At 33.9% G+C, this 17032-nt stretch overlaps 2 protein-coding genes across 2 annotated transcripts; both read left to right on the top strand.

The window, feature by feature from the left end:
- On the top strand, positions 1023-7505 carry LOC18596132 (beta-galactosidase 1). Its single transcript, XM_018123450.1, has 19 exons — positions 1023-1233; positions 1491-1586; positions 1709-1821; positions 1909-1975; positions 2146-2238; positions 2407-2550; positions 3096-3184; positions 3309-3414; positions 3495-3582; positions 3766-3884; positions 3977-4141; positions 4431-4609; positions 4763-4872; positions 5184-5293; positions 5386-5496; positions 5578-5688; positions 5951-6156; positions 6246-6582; positions 6922-7505. The coding sequence occupies exons 1-19, from the start codon at positions 1057-1059 to the stop codon at positions 7030-7032; spliced, it is 2532 nt and encodes an 843-aa protein (XP_017978939.1). The 5' UTR covers positions 1023-1056; the 3' UTR covers positions 7033-7505.
- LOC18596133 lies at positions 11620-16672 on the top strand. Its single transcript, XM_007024414.2, has 7 exons — positions 11620-12496; positions 14565-14617; positions 15061-15148; positions 15247-15345; positions 15935-16062; positions 16149-16235; positions 16320-16672. The coding sequence occupies exons 1-6, from the start codon at positions 11876-11878 to the stop codon at positions 16183-16185; spliced, it is 1026 nt and encodes a 341-aa protein (XP_007024476.2). The 5' UTR covers positions 11620-11875; the 3' UTR covers positions 16186-16235; positions 16320-16672.

The following is a 17032-nucleotide window of genomic DNA, read 5'->3' on the forward strand; positions in this document are numbered from 1 at the left end:
TTTATCGTAGCTTCCGAGACCAAATTATGTCCTTCCACGCGCCGGTACTACACCTGCACTCAACTGTCAATAATTATACCATGCCTGGCCTGGTTCTAATTAATGGTCTTAAAATAAGTAAGAAGGGGAAATATCTTCGCACCGAGTACCCTGTACCCTATACCCCGACTTTGTTTTTTTTTTTTCTGTATTTCACACTTTGATGTTGTGCTTTGATATTTTTCACGCGCGGTGATAGCGAGTGGATGTGAGATGAAGTAAAACGTAAGGATAAAATTTATGTTTTGATTGATTAGAACCGACCTTATTGGGATTGTGTGGAGAGAATCTTTGTGTTTTCAAAAACGCCAAAAATAGGGGTTAGAAAGATTAGATGCCTCAGGTTTTTTGTACAGCCAAACAGACCTTTAGCTTTGTTACAGTAATTATTTTTAATCAATTAAACTATAATTAACCCATACTAATAATTTTCGAAAAATACAAAGGATGGAAAAAAAAAAAAGACAAAGGAATTGAACAAAAAACTTGATTGCCTCATTGGATTGAAGCTCCGCGTAAGTGTAAAAAGTGACGATGAAGAGTGGGGTCCAAAGGCCGTCAAAAGGGTTCCACATTTCACTTTCAAACCCCCCATGCTTCCGTGTTTAAATGCAGCTGCAAATCCTCTTCACTCATTGCAAAAACCAAGCCTCTCATTTGATCAACAAACCCAACGAAAAGAAAAGAAAAGAAAAAAAAAAAACCTACAAAAACTAGCACATTACCGAGACTAGTGTGCTAGGCCTTAGCTTATTTTCCCCTTTACTGTCCCTCATTTTCCATTAGAAAAAACGGGGGAGCTCAACTGGGCAAACAAAGGCATAACAGCTAGCTGTTTTGTTTACTTGTCTCTCTCCCTCTCTTTTTCTCTTTTTCTCCTTGAACTTTTTTTTCCTCTCTAATCTCTAGATAGAGAAGAATAGAATAAAGTGTACTAGAGAAAGAACAAGGCAAAAAAGGGCATTGCTTTGTTTAAACTAGAGGCTCATTTGCTCATTTTTTGTTTTCGCCGTGGCCATGGACTCCAACTCCAAGCTTCCTGTAATGTGGAATGCTCTGTTGGTTCTTCTGTTTGCTTCCTGGGTTTGTTCAGTTTCTGCCTCTGTTTCCTATGACCGTAAGGCTATCACCATTAATGGGCAAAGAAGGATCCTCATTTCTGGATCCATTCACTACCCAAGAAGCTCACCTGAGGTGAACTTTTTCTTTCATGTTTTATTTTTCCCTCCAAAATGTACTTCTTCGGTCTCCATTATTTCCTCAAAAGTCCAAGTTTAGTAGCTTTTTTTGATGCATTTCTTCATCTGGGTGCCTCTAAAGTTTCTTTCTTTCTGTATGCATAGTTGCATACAGGTACATCATTCTGTTAATGTAGCATGTTTATGTTTGCTTTAAGTTGTTTGATTTTTTATTCCTTTTTTTCTAAATTTGGGTCTTTTTGGTTGTTGCAGATGTGGCCAGATCTTGTACAGAAGGCTAAAGAAGGAGGGCTAGATGTGATTCAGACTTATGTTTTTTGGAATGGCCATGAGCCTGCACCTGGCAAAGTAATGAAAAGCAACATCTTTTTGAAAAGAAAAAAAAATCTCTTTTCTTGATTACAGAGCTTGTGTTTTCGGTAAATTGCGTAAGAAATTCTGAATTTTCTTTCTATTTTTGGTTATTGTAGTATTACTTCCAAGGCAACTATGATTTGGTCAAATTTATTAAGCTGGTTCAGCAGGCAGGCCTCTATGTTCATCTGAGGATTGGTCCTTATGTCTGTGCTGAGTGGAACTTTGGGTAATGCTAAAATATTTTATTTTCTAAAATTTAAAGAAATCACAGCGTAGTTTAAGTAATTGATTTTTATTTTATTTTATTTTTCAGGGGTTTTCCTGTTTGGCTGAAGTACATTCCCGGTATCAATTTCAGAACAAACAATGGACCTTTCAAGGTTAGCCAATTTCCATCCTTCCATCTGAAGTTTCATTGTAATAATCTGTATTCTTTTCTAATTTAATCTTGTAATTAAATCTCTGGAAATTGATTTTTTTTCCTTGCTGTCCTGAAGGTTTTTTTTTTTTTGAGAAACATATACTCACTCACTGAATTGCTATGATGAAGGCTCAAATGCAAAGATTTACAGAAAAGATTGTGGATATGATGAAAGCTGAAAGGTTGTTTGAGTCTCAAGGAGGTCCTATAATTCTATCTCAGGTAGGCAAATTGATACATTACAGTAATAGTTAAATTCTCGATCTGACATTTTGTTTGAAGTTTTCTCTGTTGAAGATGTGGATATTCGCTATCTGTTCTCGGTTTAATTGTCAATTCATTGTGGTAAACTAAGAAAAAAGTGTCATTTATGATCTCTGCTTTTAACAGATTGAAAATGAATATGGACCCATGGAATATGAACTTGGGGCACCCGGTAAAGCTTACACTGATTGGGCAGCTAAAATGGCTGTGGGACTAGGCACTGGTGTCCCATGGGTCATGTGCAAACAAGATGATGCACCCGATCCTATTGTGAGTGTTCTATGCATTTTTCCTTTATCTTTTTACCTTCTCTTGTCATTTTCCATATCCAATCTTAATGGCCGTCATATTATGCTCAATCTTCTTTAGTGGGTTTGCTAGTGAACATTGTGTTGTCTACTCCTTGGTCATGGTTGAAATGAATAATTATTTCTCATTTCACATGGCTCCGCTTTGCTCTTTCCGAGTCCTATCTGTTAGGGTGTCTTTATTTTATTCTTTATGGACTTTCAGTTTTTGTTATCATATATTGATGAGCATTTTCCTTTCATCAATTATTATTGTACCCATTTGAACTTACATAATTAGTGGTGTCGGTGAAGTATACCATTGCTTTTGTCAATGCTTGGAGATGTCAAAGCAGTAGTGTATTTCTAAGTTGTGACCCAATTCTATGAAAGCACAACAGATAGGCGTTTGATTGACCTTTTTGGCTAATAAAATAATCTAGTCTTATCATGTGTTTCTGTGCAAGGTGAGGTGTTCTTTATAATTATTCATATTGTGTTTTCTTAAATATTATTTTTTTCCAACAGATTAACACCTGCAATGGTTTCTACTGTGACTACTTTTCTCCTAACAAGGCCTACAAACCAAAGATATGGACTGAAGCCTGGACAGGCTGGTAAGCATATTTTTGCCTTTTTGAGAGATTATCTTTTGTAGCTCTCACTTGCTTGAAAGAACTACAAGTTCACAAGAAGATACAGGTGCCTCCTGGTTGATTGTTCATTTACTTTACGATGTAGGTATACTGAGTTTGGAGGTGCAGTTCCTTACCGACCTGCTGAAGACTTGGCATTTTCAGTTGCAAGATTTATACAAAAAGGAGGAGCATTCATTAATTATTATATGGTAATCAAATTGTTTATTCAATTTACCAAGTTCAATCCTTGGAAGAGTGAGTCTTATATGCTTGTTATTTGTATTACCAGTATCATGGAGGAACAAATTTTGGCCGAACTGCTGGGGGTCCTTTCATTGCTACTAGCTATGATTATGATGCTCCTCTTGATGAATATGGTATGCATGAAGTACCAATGATGCATTTTTCAAGTTGGTTATGCACCATCTTGTTTTTATTGTCTATTTAATCTGAACCTACATTCTATGCCTTTTAGCTTTCATAGAGAGTGAAAGTGGGGTAAATTTTAAGGATTAGTTCTTTGATATTGATTTGAAGGAGAACCATTTTTTGTCATGCAGGACTGTTGAGGCAACCCAAATGGGGCCATTTGAAAGATTTGCATAGAGCAATAAAACTCTGTGAACCAGCTTTAGTAAATGGAGATCCCACTGTGATGCGACTTGGAAACTATCAGGAGGTTAGTCTGACTTATATTTCTGAGAACCTTAATCCTACTCTGCATTGGTTTGCATGCAAAACTTACTTTCAAATTCCTTTCTAAAAATACAGGCTCATGTATTCAAATATCAGTCTGGAGGTTGTGCTGCCTTCCTTGCAAATTACAACCCAAGATCTTTTGCAAAAGTTGCCTTTGGGAACATGCACTACAACCTGCCTCCTTGGTCTATCAGCATTCTTCCTGACTGCAAGAATACTGTGTATAACACTGCAAGGGTGAGAAAAAAGATTTGATAGACATGAAATTTTCTTTGTTCATATTTTACCAATACCGGTGTCAAGATTGATTTCTGGCCAAGCATTTTGCAGATAAATTTTATCTAATTTAATATCATAACACTATTTTTGCAGTATATCCTCTTGTTTATCATTTAGATGGTTTCCACTTTGAAGTTTTTATCTAAAACTAGTACAAAAAGGAATCAACCAATGATATTTTTTCACCTTCTGTTGATAGTATGAAATAAACATAATTTTGACATTTTATAACAAACTTTCACAATAGGTTGGTGCCCAAATTGCACGGAAGAAAATGGTTCCTGTTCCCATGCATGGAGCGTTCTCTTGGCAGGCATTCAGTGAAGAGACAGCTTCGGATGTTGACAGTTCATTCACAATGGTCGGATTGTTGGAGCAGATAAATACAACCAAAGATGCAACTGACTATTTGTGGTACACAACAGAGTAAGTAGTGTATAATAATACATCATTGTGATTTGCATCGTCTGTCTTTATTCAACTCATTTATTGCAAACCAATGTATATATTATTTGCACTCTTTTCTATTACCAGTATTTGACTTTCTAAATTTTGTGTACATTCTGTTTCCATCCCTAGCATTAAGATTGACCCCAGTGAAGGATTCTTGAAGAATGGAAACTCTCCTGTTCTTACTATCTTATCAGCTGGCCATGCTTTGCATGTTTTTGTCAATGGTCAACTATCAGGTGGGCTTATTGTTGGTTTATATTTTGGTTTGTGACTTAAGTTGCTATATGGAAGTTATCTTAAGAAAAATGGAAAAGAGTAGTATGTAAATCGTAATACCTGGCCATGCAAGTTAATATACAACTTTAAATTTCAATAGGCGGTAAACTAAAGCATGAAGAAATGGTGCTAAGTTGACAAAAAACACGTACAAACAGGAGTTTAGATGTCCTTGGTTTTACTTTCAGACTACCTAATGTAGGTCAACAGCACCAAATTGCGTTGCGGTGCCCCTGATATTTTTTCTTTTCCCACTAATTAAATTTGTCAGGAAGTGCCTATGGAAGTCTTGAATTCCCCAAACTAACATTCAGCCAAGGTGTTAATTTGAGAGCTGGTGTCAACAAAATTTCACTTTTGAGTATTGCTGTTGGTCTCCCAGTAAGCTCTCTTCTCTCTCTCTCTCTCTGTGCAGACAGCCTCATGCCATAGAAATTTGTTCATGAAAGATTGATTTTGTGGTTTGAGTGCAGAATGTTGGTCCACATTTTGAGACATGGAATGCTGGTATTCTTGGCCCGGTTACATTGAATGGTCTCAATGAGGGAAGGAGAGATCTCTCATGGCAGAAATGGTCTTACAAGGTCTTTTTCTTGCATACTAGTATTTATTCTCTAATTGTCCTGATGTGCTAGAGAGTTATATGGTTATTTATCCCCTTGCAGATTGGCCTTGAAGGAGAAGCATTGAATCTTCATTCACTAAGTGGTAGTTCCTCAGTGGAGTGGGCACAGGGGTCCTTTGTTGCACGAAGGCAGCCACTGATGTGGTATAAAGTAAGTATCTCAAAATACAATATTCTTAAAATACCACATATATTTCTACAAAAAATGCATGGGAAGCATGAATATTGTTTTGGTCATTACTTAAGCCTGGGTCTGTTTGAGCCTAAAGCTGATGGTGTCCTACGGTCATAAAAAGAATTGCTGACAATTTTGACTGTACTGTATTTTCATTAGAAAAAATTTCATAGAAATAAAAATGCACCTGAACACCACCTTTAGTCTGCATTTGTTGACATCTGCATTAATTTTGCAGACAACTTTCAATGCTCCAGCTGGAAATGCTCCGTTGGCTTTAGATATGCACAGTATGGGGAAAGGTCAGATTTGGATAAATGGACAGAGCATTGGACGCCACTGGCCTGCATATAAAGCATCTGGCAATTGTGGTGACTGTAATTATGCTGGAACATATGATGAGAAGAAATGTAGAACTAATTGTGGAGAGGCCTCTCAAGGATGGTAAGAGAACAAACTAATCTGCTTTACAGTTTCTCTTACAAGCGTGGAATTGTTGATAAACTGATTTGTGGTCACTAATTGATATTTAGGTATCACATTCCTCGTTCATGGCTCAACCCAACAGGGAATTTGTTGGTTGTGTTTGAGGAATGGGGTGGTGACCCCAATGCAATTTCTCTGGTCCGCAGAGAAACTGACAGTGTTTGTGCTGATATCTATGAGTGGCAACCAACTCTTATGAATTACCAGATGCAAGCCTCTGGTAAAGTCAACAAACCTCTAAGGCCAAAAGTTCATTTAGAGTGCGATGCTGGGCAGAAAATCTCGGCAGTAAAGTTTGCCAGCTTTGGAACGCCAGAAGGGGCCTGTGGAAGCTACTGTGAAGGAAGCTGCCATGCTCACCACTCTTATGATGCTTTTAATAGGGTATGCTACACTTGCTTATGTTGTTTCATCTTCTTTTATATTTGGAATGGTGACTCTTGGGGTTTTACTAGTATCTTACGCAGGCTTTAAGCTTTGTCCAGCAATTGTTGATTTCTTCTCTAATTGCCCTTTATATATAATCCCATAAGTAATTCAAGTCTATGAATTCCCCCACCGCTATCTCTTTATCCTCCTCCTTTGGATATACACACCAAAGTATCTGAGTTACCTATACCATCCCAAAATAATAATAGTACCTGAGTTTCCTTGTCTTTTCTCTTTTTACAGCACTTTGTTTCATTGCTTCATAAACATTGACCTATGTCTTTGTCCTTGCAGCTTTGTGTTGGGCAGAACTTCTGCTCGGTGACTGTAGCACCTGAAATGTTTGGAGGAGACCCATGTCCTAGTGTCATGAAGAAACTCTCTGTGGAGGTCATTTGCAGCTGATGCAACGCATCAAAAGTACATGAAATAAACAGGGGTCTCAATTCATTTTCTCTCAATCAGACATACCATTCAGCATTTTTCTTTTCTGGGTAAACTAAGTCCACACTCCAAGATCACAACCATTTGTTTTAGCTTTTCCAGGGTGAAGTTGTACAAATACACAACACACCCCTTGGTAAAAGCTCATATCGATTGTGAAATGATTGCAGATAAGCTCTATGTATATATACAATGTTTGTTCCCTGCGTGATACAGAGAATTCGAAGAATTGATGAGGTCAGTAGAAGCGCATTGAGACGATAGGTGTACTGAATCCATGTGCAAATGTTTTGGTTTTTAGGATATGGAAACCCTCTGGTTTCTACCAAAGTTTATGCCTTGTAATCTATTTTAACTTCCTGGGAAGCAATTCCTTCATTGCTTTGTTCGTGCAAGAATATTTGAGAATAAAATTAAGTTTTTCAGATTGTCTCCAGTAACTTTCTTTACCTATTATGATCACTAACATGATTTTCATATTTTCAATCCAACTTGCCCCATGCCAGTGAAGCGCATTCGTTACTTAACTGCCCTTTCCTGCTGAGTGTGCTAATATCTTCTGACCAAGTCGTAATGTATCATAAAGTGAACTGTGCTTGCCCTTTCATAGCACCAAGCCAACATCTTTGAGAACACATGGAGGGTGGGGGAATTGGATATTAAAAATAAGAAAAAAAAAGACAAAACTCAAGTTCCTTAGATGCAAATCAAAGAGCTGGTTGAAAATATATATTCTGTGCATAGTGTATAAAATATGTTATCATTGGGTCCAGTAACCATGTGAGGCAAATTTTTTGCTACAAATCCTTTAATAATCTTACTCGAAAGAATCCAAGAACTATGTCGGCTTGCTTTCAGCACTTCAATTATAACTAATTGTACGAGTTATTTATTAATGACCATATGACACCATCTGTGAGTCCTAGTGAAGCTTTTTTCTGTCTTTTTGCCATCTAGTAATTGGGTTGACTGAACTTAAATGTATCTATCCATTCCACTCAAACTCCCATGTCAACGCTTAAATATAAAAGAAGTTTGAACTTCCTTGTGAAACTGAAGGAGGCAAGTTTAGAAATTTACTATTCCATTTAACATTGGATTACATAGAATTTAAAAGTTGAGAGCTTAACGGGCGCTTGACTGCTTGCCTGAACTGCTCATGGGGTTTCTTCCCTAAAGGCCCATCAAAGTGAAAGCAAGCTAATCAAAGGATGAAAACTCAACAAGCTCATCAAGGGTGAAGACCTCAGCCTAAAGCCAGCCTAGTATCTGCAAACCCAACCCAATACCCTTTTAAATTGGCTATTTCTCTCAGACCAATTTTTTGTTCTTTTTTGAGTTTTTTCCAAAGGCCAACGCATGCATGCTTGGACAACTATTTTGGGAAAGTGGCAGAACAAAAAGGGTTAGCCAATTGTTTTACCATAATAATCAAATCAGATTGCGTAAAATGCTTAAGTCTATTAACTCAATTAGAATGGTAATTTGGAACCCCCCCCCCCCCCCCTCAAGTCTATTACTTGTAGCTTTCTTCTCTTTGACCTCTGCAATTGTAGACGTTTATAATCGCTTCATGCATTGCGTCCCAAACCCTTTCAACGGCGGGCTCCACCTTTTGAATGGATGACCTCTTCTATATATATATATATATATATATATATATATTTTGGAGGTGTGTGATGCACAGTCTGATGGCAGCAATCAAAGAATAAAGGCAAGGGTCAAGAATATAACTTAATTAATTTTAAGAAGATTTGCTGATCAAAACCAATTGGTCGAGACATAAATGTAGTCTTTTGACTAGAAGGCGCGCACATGGTTTTTTCTTGTTTAAAGACCCTTGTTTCTTGGCTTTAAGTGTTAGCGTGCTCTGCTCTTCCATTCTTTTCAAGTTTCCAAACCAATTGAAGGCTAAGACTATCAATTTGACATTTCTTGTTACAAAGGATTCCTCCTTTCCCCTTTTAGCAAAGTTATATCTGCTCAAATTTAAAAATTCTTAACCATTCATTGTGTCATAGCATAATGTTGATATCACGAATTTCACATTAATAAAAAATATATAAATTTTAATATAAAAATAAATTTTTTTATTCATCTAACATACATGTATTTTAAGTTGAAATTACAGATCAAAATCTACTTAATTTTTCACTTACGTGAATTTCTTTTGTTGTCGACTCATGACATTAGGGGTATTGATAAAAAAAATCAATATATCCATGATGGTTGAGAAAGGAAAGTTTGCTTTTTTCCATCTCAGTCCCCTTTTATTTTTTGGTTATCATTTTCATATATGAATTCACTTTTATATCTTTCATGCATGTTTAGTGAGTAAAGCTCAAATATTTTTACATTATTAAAAGTATGAGAGTATAATAGTAACAAAATTTGAAATAACAATGTCTTTTTCTCATTATTGATTAAGATCATGAAAATAAAAAATAAAATCATAACAAAAAGATCATTTCGTGTTATCTTGAATATTTTAAACAACATGGTCTTTCGTCTCTTTTTTTTTTAAATAAAATTCATATAAAATAAGCATAATATTTAAAAGAAGTTTTTGAATTATTTAAAAAAATTAAATAATTTTTTACTTTTTATTATGTTTAATCAAGTCTTTATCCTTTTACTTTATCTAAATAAACTCTCATAATGGTTGACTATCTATTGTTAATTAAAATGACTCTGATAATTTTTTATATCACGTGGTATTGACATGACATATTGATATGTTATAGTAGAAGATAATATAATATGCTGATGTGACGTAATGGTATAACCATATGACATTTTTATCTTCTATGTTAATGTCACATTAACGTCATGTAAGTATAACATTGACAAATGGTATTTTGATTAATGACAATTAATTCATCATTAGTCATAAAGATTTATTTTGCTCAAAATTAAAATATAAGATTTGATTGAATATAATAAAAAATAAAAATTTTATAAATTTATAGCTACTAAAACAAAAACTTAAGACTTTAAAGCTAAGCAAATTTCAAGAGGTTAAGCCAAAATCTTAGTTTTGAATTTGTTTATTCGTTCACTTACTAAAAAACATAGCTACTTAAGAAATTAATTACGAGAGGCAATCAGTTGTAGGGGTAAGCAAATGGGTAGATTGAGTGGTTTGATCCACCATACTTAAAGACCAAATATACTAATTATTTTTAAAAAATCGATCAAAATTAATCAAATATAGAATTGGTTTGGTTGGTTCAGTTTTGGACCAATGGACCAAAATTTTATCACTTTTATTTTACAAATTATAATATTAAAATTTATAAACTTCATCTGTAATTATATATATATATATATGAAATTAATAATATAACTTATATGTTATAATGATTTATATTAAAGTTTGTATAAATAACAACTAGTTATAAACAAGATGTTACAAAATCTAAGATAATACCTAATAAACTTATTAAGTGTAATCATATAAATAAAGTTTATTATAAGTTATAGTAATACTTATGTATAAATTAAATATATGTATGTATAATATATTACTTTATTATATATATAATTAAGGATACAAGTTACATGTTATAATGTTATATAAAAGTTTGTATAAATAATAACTAATTATAAATAATATGTTATAAAATCTAAGGTGATAATTAATAAAGTTATTAAGTGTAATTATATAAATAAAATATATTATAAGTTATAGTAATATTTATGTATAAATTAAATATGTATATATAACATATTACTTTATTATATATATATATATAATTAATGACATAACTTATATGTTATAATATTTTATATCAAAGTTTGTATAAAAAACAACAAATTCTAAAAAATATATTATAAAATCTAAGATAATAATTAATAAATTTATTAAGTGTAATTATATAAATAAATTTATGATAAATTATAGTAATATTTATGTATAAATTAAATATATATATAATATTTATACAATTATATATATTCATAATATTTTTATATTACGAAACATTACTAAAGTGTAACAATTATAATAAATTAATATGTATGATATTTACTATCAAATATTATAATATTAACGTATAAGTTATATCATTTAAAATATATAACTTGTAATTTTAACTTAATATAAATTTATAAATAAATATATATATAAAATATTAAATTACTATAATTATGATTTGTATATGTATATATAATATCTTAATATATTTTAAGTATATTATTAATTAAGTTTACTATCAATTCTTTTTAATATATATGAAAATATTATATATATTAATATACATATAAATATATAAAAATTTAATTTAATTTTTTGATGGATTGATTTAAAAGTTTTAAAATCGAGAACCGACCAAAACAATAATTAAATCGAATATTTACTTTGAATGAGTAATTCATCTGGATTGAATTTACTCACTCATAATCAACCGAGCTAAACAAACCAAAACCGACACACTGTGATTGACCATATTAGTTGACCGCATGATCCTTCCCCTTAATCAACGGCTTTAAAAGCACTTGCCAAATTTATCACCCCAGACTGTTGAAAACGAACATTATCGCATAGAACTTGGAAAGAAAACAGTTTCAGTGCCTTGCCTTGGGCTGTAGTACTAGGAACATTAAAGCTCAACTTTTTATCTCACAAAAGAACACCTAACACTTTTTCTCTCTCTCTGTCTGTCGTGATGACGCGTTTTAATGGCGGCTAAACCTTCAAATCATCTTCGTCTTCATTTTAGCTTAAGATAAAACTGTAGCATTCCTTTCCTTTTTATATTTAGTTTGTTTAAAACTTAAACCAAAACCAAAACAATCGCTCCAAATGTTTTTCTTCTTCTTTCTCTTCTCCTTCGCTCTTTCTTTCTTATTCTTTTTCTTTTCTTTCTACTATAAAAATCTCCATAAACAACAACAACAACAACAGCAAGAAGGAAAAACCGAGAATGAACCGGCCCTTTTGAACCGCTCTCTCTCAGATATTGTTGATAAAAAACCCCAAACCCGGGAAAATGACCCGACCCATTTGCACCATTCGCTTCTTCTAGAGATCTTGCCTTTTGATTCTACAAAATGGGCTGGTTTGTTTACCGGTGAAAATCAACGAAGGGGAGATAAGGGCCAAGTCGGGTCTGGTCGAGAAGTGGAACGCTGTGAATCGGAAAGTGGGGATCAGAGGACGAAGAAGAAGAAGAAAAGGGGGAAGAAGAAGAGATTCAATTCCAAAGGTGAAGAAGAAAATGGGGAAGAAAGGTGTAGTTCTGTTGAGGAAGAGAAAAAGAAAAGGGAAGAATCGGGTCAGGGTTGTCCGCGTCCTCGGCTCAAGCCGGAGCTGGTTTGCTTGTACCCTTTTACATCGACGAGCAGTGCCACGCAAAGGAAAATCAAACAACAGTATGATCAGCTTGTTAAGTGTCATGAAAACCAAGGATTAACATTGGCTCAGGTCGGTTCTCTCTCTCTCTCTTGTTTTTTCTTTTTATTATTACTTCGTAATTTTGATTTTTCATGGTTATTTTATCTGTTGATTTATTTAGCCAGTAATAATAAAGGTTACACTTTCTGTAATCTGTATTTATTGTAGTTTAAGATTTTTCTTTTGAACGCTGCTTTAATATATGGGCTATCTTTATAGTAAAGAAATTCCCGTTGTTGCTTGTGTTTTAAGATATCTTTAAGTGCTTTTTTAGTTCTTTAACTTTCTTTAGGCTAGTTGGACAACAATTTGTAAAGCCTTTTCTCATTCCAAGCTATAGTTGAAACTTCTTTTCTTTGCTTACATTGAGGTAAGATTATCCACTTCGGAATTCTTTATGACTTTCTTTGTTTCTTTTCTGCAACAAGATGTTATAAAGGAATAGAATTTGAAAACTTTTGCGTGAATAAAGGTACAAACTCATTTGAGGAAACCTAGGCCACATTTGGACATAACTTGAATACTAGGGTTTAGTTTCCGTTAGTTAAGATGATCCTCAAACCCTTTGGTTGATTGTTTTCATCTTATTTGGCTTGCTCTGTAGAGCACTGATTTAAAATTTTGTCATTTAGATATGAATTATAACTCTGATGAAATTTCAGACATGCTGAATGTGAGATTGTGCTCTTAAGAATATTGCCATTAGAATAAGTAGTTGCCTTGTTTCTGAGAAAGCACTAAATTTCTGGTTTCTTGTCTGCCAGCAATTGAGAAAGACTCATTTTCTCATTTTGGTGGGGCTATAATCGTATGTTGCTAATTTATGGAAAGAGTTTGAGAAGATAGATTCTGAATTAGTCCCTGGACTTCTAGGTTAAGCATGAGTCAAGTTCTACAACTATTCTTTAAAAAATGTGGGCCTCATAGAAAGTTGCTAGTTCAAGGAGATCATAGGGAATTTTTCGTCATTCCTATTGAATAACAGAAAGTACAAGGCTAGTTTTATGTTCTCAGAGGATTTGATAAAGGGAAACTTGAGGATTTCAGTGAAGTTTGTGTGGATTCAAGTGTTTACTTGTAGATCTTGGATTCTGGGAGTTAGAGCTTTCACTTGCTTCTGCAAGCCATCTGCTGGAAGCATCAAATGAATTGAAAATTTTATAGGCCAAATGGATGTGTTTCTCTAGAAACTTTCAGGAGCAAAGAAGATTTTGGTATTCAATACAATTGTTTCCAGCTACTTATGAGAGTAATTATATTATTTTTGTTGCTTGGAAATTGATTTAAAACATAGAACTGCTATAAGGTGGGAATGTAGGGCCATTTACTTTTGTATTGAATTTGACTGGTGCATTTCTGAGCTGATAAATCAGTGCTATGGAGATTCAGTTGTACCAATATTATAAAGAATGGTAAGACTTACACCTTCACACCAACTCAAGGCTCTCAAGTTTAAGCCCAGTTCAATCTGAGATCCTTGCATCCCAACATCATCGTTTAGACAACCATTTACACTTAAATAAAGATGTGTGCTTTTCATATGGCATCTCAAGAATTGATTGAATGTAACTTCCCCCACATGAAATGTGTTTTTAGGCTCAGTATCTGATATTGTATGCTGCATTATTTGAAGTTTCAAATGCTTATACCCAAAATCCTAATTTTTTTCTGCTTTTAGTTTCTGACAATCACAAGGTATGTTAAGTATTTGGGCTAATGAACTACAATCTAGTATTTTCTTCTTTTTGTTATATAGCATCATAGTGCTAGATAATAAATTTGTACTATTCTCTTCATGCCCTTTGTTTTTGCAACTTTTTAAAAACATTTTTTGGTCTATTTATACTTGAAAACATGAACCTGCACTAGTTTAACTCATGCCTTTTATTTCATATTACGCACTTCTCGATATCAGAATTTCCGAAGAAGATTTCAAATTACGCTATAAAGTTATCTAAGAATTTGTTAGTAGTAGCATTGATAAGCTATGACATGCCTTGATCCCCCCTGCCTCTTTTTATTCTGGTATATATGTTGGAAATTTAGTTGTGGGGTTGAATATGCAACAATTCTAACATACTATTTTTCACTTATGTAGGTTGGAGAGTTTGCTAATTGCTTGATTGAGGCCAGAAATGAACTGCAGCACAAGTAAGTTCATTGTCATTTTCATGTTTTAGGAATCTAGACCTTTGGTTTTGCTTTTCAATTATTTCCTTTTAGCTTTGTTGTTATTGTTTGTGGAAAATATGCTTCTTAGTATTGATCTATGTGATAAGCTGCTCACTCCTTTTTTTCCCTTTCAAGTCCTAAGTACTTGTCTTCTGTCTGTTAGACAAATTCTAAACTGATTTTATCATCTCCTACTCACAAATTGTACTGGTACTATCTATGAGATTTTCCAGAATGCAATATCAGAATTTTGAAATATTTTTCTATTTTCTTTCTTCTCTCCTTAAAACATAGTGCTTTTTAATGTTTTCCCCATATTTTAAATTTTGACATCACCACTGGTTTTTTTTCATTATTTTTCACCATTAATCTGTCCTTTGAATATTGGCATGATTGATTTCCTTGCTATGATCCTACCGTAGGTCTGAGGTCATCAAACGTAAGTTTACAATAACAAAGGCTCTACTTTTCAAAGCAGATCGATCTTCATTTGATCGCCTGAGGCAACAGGTCAGCAACCATATGAGATAAACTTAAGCTTCTGGCATGAACTGCTTGTTATCATTCATCTTGATCTCCTCTAAAATTGGATAGATTTGCTTGTTTAGATATTCAAGCTAGAAATGGAACAGAAGAGATTAGAAGAGGATGCATTTGTCTATAATTGGCTCCAACAACAACTTAAACTATCACCGGCATATAAGAAGGTACAGTTCAGACCTGCATTCTGATAGTTTGTTTATTGTAAATTTTGTTAATTCTGTTGTCAATAAAGTTTCTGAGGAAGGATAACAGAACTTAATTGCTCAAATTATTGCTAATGAAGGTCGTCTCCATCACTTCTTTTGGCAGTAATTTATAGTGGCTTCTTTCCAACATTGGAACTTCATATTGTGTTTCATGGAACTTTCTTTTGTCAGTCATTGCCCTTCTGTACTTGCAACTCAACAGCTAGTGTCATGGGCTTCAATTTTGTTATGAACTTAATCTGGGTTAAAAAAGTTAAAAGATGTTAGGACTTCTGCTATATGTCTCTTCCAATATGTTGTTTTTCTATAGTTGGAAACAACTTCTCCCCCCTCACCCAACAAAAAAGAAAAAAAAAAGAAAGGACATCCACACAGAATTAATGTGAGGGACCAAGAGAACGGGGAGGTCTTGTTCAGTTGTCCTTCTAATTCTCCACATAAATGAGTACAAAGGATCATTGAGATGTCCTTTTCGTCCCCCATGTTTATCTGGTCTCTTCTGGCAATTAAAAGAATCATTGTCATGGTTCTGATCTCTCTCTCTCAGATGCTTGAAATTGGTGCTTGCATGGAGTTGAAGTCCAAGTCTGGTGAGCTGATGGAAGGCACAGACACTGAATTTGCTGACATTTCTTTTGAAGAGCTATTAGCTCAGGAAAAGAAGGATTCATTTTGGTTGGTTGCTCATCTTCTAAATCCTGGTTTCTAAATTTGTTGGCACCACTTGTGTTTCACCCTTTCCTTTTTTATGCTCTGTGCAGGCAGAAAAATGGGAAATCAAGATTAAGCTCAAACTGATGACAACATTTGTTTAGCTAACTCTACTCTGGAACCGCACCACTTTTGTAGTATGTATCTTCAATACCTAATACTATTATGTTTCTTTAGGTTTTGTAGCAAAATAATTGTCATAACTTGCTTTTTATTTATAGGTTGTCCAATGGAAGCTATTCAATCATAAAAATGACAAAGCTCTGATAATTGCACCATGTTCAGCTGAATTTCAGCCCTCAGCTAACAAAACACCACCTTCCGAGATGTACTGTACCGTGCTATGGCTATGTGCTACAAATCTTTATATCTGCCTGATATTTGGCTGTAAATGATCCTGTCATGGAGTTGAGGTTTGGGTAGCTTCTTCCATCTCTCAAACATCAGCTTCCACCGAAGCCTGTGAATAGACAGGTGGTGTTATTGTAGATGTAACCAAACCTGAAAGTATCTTACTGTTGAATGTGAAGAAGATTAGTATTTAAATAATTACTTGATAAATGCATTTTGAATATGCCACAACAGATTCAATGGCCCGGTCTTCCTTAACTGTGTCCAAAAAGAAAAGAGACAAGCCAGAGCTACAAAGCTCAGATTTAGGCAAAGTAATGCAGGAAGGAACAACACTGACGGCAAACCTTTTTTGATCCAACCCAACAACAAATGCTTTCCTAAGGCAAAAATTTTTAGGGTAAATTTTATTTACATTTTTTTTATAGTTTTAGTTTTTGTCACATAACATGATATTTTGTGATTTTTTAAAATTTTAATTAACATTTTGTAAGTAACTTTTGCTTTCAAAGGAATTAGGCTGTGAATTTTATATAGGAATACTCAAAAAAAAAAAAGAGAGTTTATATATTTGTTTTGTGAG

The sequence above is a fragment of the Theobroma cacao genome, chromosome 6 (genome assembly GCF_000208745.1).
Source record: "Theobroma cacao cultivar B97-61/B2 chromosome 6, Criollo_cocoa_genome_V2, whole genome shotgun sequence".
NCBI classification, from domain to species: Eukaryota; Viridiplantae; Streptophyta; class Magnoliopsida; order Malvales; family Malvaceae; genus Theobroma; species Theobroma cacao.

Bases quoted from the DNA above. Each gene is read 5' to 3' on its own strand.
- LOC18596132 (XM_018123450.1), top strand. From the start codon at position 1,057: ATGGACTCCAACTCCAAGCTTCCTGTAATGTGGAATGCTCTGTTGGTT. The intron at 3,185-3,308 runs GTAAGCATATTT...TTTACGATGTAG, and splicing joins ACTGAAGCCTGGACAGGCTG to GTATACTGAGTTTGGAGGTG. The intron at 6,583-6,921 runs GTATGCTACACT...TTGTCCTTGCAG, and splicing joins CTTATGATGCTTTTAATAGG to CTTTGTGTTGGGCAGAACTT.
- LOC18596133 (XM_007024414.2), top strand. From the start codon at position 11,876: ATGTTTTTCTTCTTCTTTCTCTTCTCCTTCGCTCTTTCTTTCTTATTC. The intron at 14,618-15,060 runs GTAAGTTCATTG...ATCCTACCGTAG, and splicing joins AGAAATGAACTGCAGCACAA to GTCTGAGGTCATCAAACGTA. The intron at 15,346-15,934 runs GTACAGTTCAGA...TCTCTCTCTCAG, and splicing joins TATCACCGGCATATAAGAAG to ATGCTTGAAATTGGTGCTTG.